Here is a 2,500-nt window from a genome sequence, read left to right as displayed (position 1 = left end):
TGTATCTCTCTTACATTTTTCTCCTATTCTAGCTTCTCCAACCTCCACCTCTCTCCTTTCTCTTCCAATTCCATCTCCTCTTCGACTTCTTCCCTTTTTTTTTTCTCCCTCTTTTTTCTTCGCTTCCACGCTCTCAAACACTTCCTCTCCACTTTCTTCCGCCGCCACCACCGCGCCACCTCTTTGTCTGCAAATAATCAAAGGAGAACGGAGAATGTAAGAATTTATTCGTTTTCTCTGTGGACTCCCTCTATCCCTCCTACTCTTTCTTTCTTTCTTTCTTTCTTTCTTTCTATATTTTTTTTTCTTTCTTTCTAACTCTATATTTATTACGAGATCCTTATATCACGTGACTCAGAGAAACGACAGAAAGAAAGAAAGAAAGAGAAAGAGAGTAAGAAGAAATAGAGAGAGGAGAGAGAGAGAGGGAGAGATATGGGGGGGAGGGGTGGAAGAGATCAAAGATTCTAAAATATGTTCTGTTTATGTTAAAAATATAAGGTCTAACGACAAGTTCTGTCCGTTTCATTTGTTTTCTTTTTTCTTTGTCTTTGTCCTTTCTTTTCTTTTTTTCCTCTTCCTTTCTTCATTTTTATCTCAACATTATTTAAATCCTCTTTTTGTACTATGAAGTCATCCCTGACGTAATAATAATATCTTTTTCCAAGAACTTTGGGATTATTTCTGACGTGATATGTCTTTTAAGTTTATTAAAGAAACCAGTAAGATAATATATATATATATATATATATATACACATATAATATATATATATATGTGTATGTGTATTATGTATGACATCAAAAGCAGAAAAACACGAGTTAGAGTTGATCGAGAACAAATTAAGAAAATAATTATAATGTAGTATTCAAGAAGAGAAAAAGAGAAAAAAAAAATAAAAAATAAAAAAAAAAAAGAAGAAATAAAATAAAAAATAAATAAAAGTAAACAAATATATAAATGAAGTTTGTACTAATGAGACAGAATTTTTCATCGGTAATAATCCATTTTAATTTCTTTCCGTAAAATGAAAAAACAAATCAATAGAAAAATATACGCGTATGTGTATTTGATGCATCGCGTGTCGGAACAAAAAAAAAAAAAACAAAAAAATATTAAAAAGAAAAGAAATCAAGTTTGAATTATTCGCAGACGTGTTAGAAAGAAGAAGAAAAAAAAAGAAAAAAAGAAATGAAAAGAAAAAAAAAAAAAAAAGAAAAACAAAGAAAATAGTCCAAAACAAAATCGATCCTACGAGTACAGAACTTTTCGTTAGATCATATTCCTCTTTAGATCATATTCCTTTAGGTATGCGCTAAAACTTTACCTAAAGATTGTCCATCATTTCAGAAAGGGTCAGCCTGGATGTAGACATCGCGACGCCACTGTCGCTGCTACTTTGCACACTGCTGTGGTCATCGGTGTCCGATTGGTTGCTGGTATAACCGATCACGTCCACTTCATCTATAATATAAAGAACAAAATGGCGTTAATGATTAGATGAAAGAGATATTTCGATCGATTATTAAAAAGAGAAAAGAAAAAAAAAGAAAAAAAAAAAAAAAAGAAATAGTACAAGGAGAAAAAGAAAAAATGGGACAAAAAAAAGATTTATAATTAATATGATACATGAGCGAATAGGTGAGCATGGATATACGTACACACACACACACACATATATATATATATATATATACATATATGTTCGTGTGTACGTACAAGTACGTACGTCAGTCTCGAAATTTTGCAATGTACACACTCGAAATGAACGGGAACACCTGCTGTACTCCGTTCGATATATAAAAGCATCGTACTCGCGCTATTGTCAGCCTTGGGGCAACGAATATATAACTACGCTCAAACGTAGTAGACAATGTATATCCGAGAAACTGAACTGCCTCTCTGCTTTCTATCTGGGATTTCGTTGCTCGAACTGTATGTACATATACGAGGTATATCCTAAATATCGTTCGGTGTTTCAAACGATCGACTAGTACCACAAGGAATACACAATGTCGTGACTGAATTTCTTTCGGCTTTCCTTTCATGATACAAAACGTTTCTTCTCTTTCTCTATCTCTCTCTCTCTCTCTTTCTATTTTCATATATTTCCTAGGGACAAACAAGTTGCCCTTTTCCTTTATCAATATACGTAACATATATACTTGCGTATGATGTAACGTTATTTGAATGAATTCAAGTCCCATGTCGCTAACTTAAATATTATACTTTCGTAGTCGTCAAACGAGGAAAATAAAGAGACAAAACGAAGGAAAGAGTTCGATGCGATATTGAAGAACGAGGGCGAGGGGCAAAAAAAAAAAAAAAAAAGAAAAAAAAGGAGGGGAAAAAAAAACAAAGACGAAGAAGAAAGAGGAAAAAAAAGTAAATGGAAAGAAAAAAGAAAAGAGGGGAAGAAAAGCTGAAGAAAAAAAGGAAAAAACGAATACGAGAAAATCGCGATAAATATTCTAATTATTATTTGTTGAGATCAAAGATA

At 32.4% G+C, this 2,500-nt stretch overlaps 1 protein-coding gene across 5 annotated transcripts in view; it reads right to left on the bottom strand.

Annotated features, from left to right (window-relative positions):
- The window catches only part of LOC124424972 (max-interacting protein 1-like), a 154,831-nt gene that overhangs the window by 2,120 nt on the left and 150,211 nt on the right, over window positions 1-2,500 (bottom strand). For all 5 annotated transcript variants that reach the window (XM_046964687.1, XM_046964673.1, XM_046964679.1 and 2 more), the window contains 2 exons: window positions 1,328-1,464; window positions 1-187 (listed from right to left, as the gene is read on the bottom strand). The exon at window positions 1-187 is cut by the window's left edge and continues 2,120 nt beyond it. In XM_046964687.1, the coding sequence (XP_046820643.1) occupies window positions 1,328-1,464 (137 nt within the window). In that variant the 3' untranslated portion in view covers window positions 1-187. The remainder of the gene's footprint in view (window positions 188-1,327; window positions 1,465-2,500) is intronic.

Source organism: Vespa crabro, chromosome 1, assembly GCF_910589235.1.
Source record: "Vespa crabro chromosome 1, iyVesCrab1.2, whole genome shotgun sequence".
NCBI lineage: Eukaryota > Metazoa > Arthropoda > Insecta > Hymenoptera > Vespidae > Vespa > Vespa crabro.
This window is presented reverse-complemented; position numbering and strand designations above follow the sequence as displayed.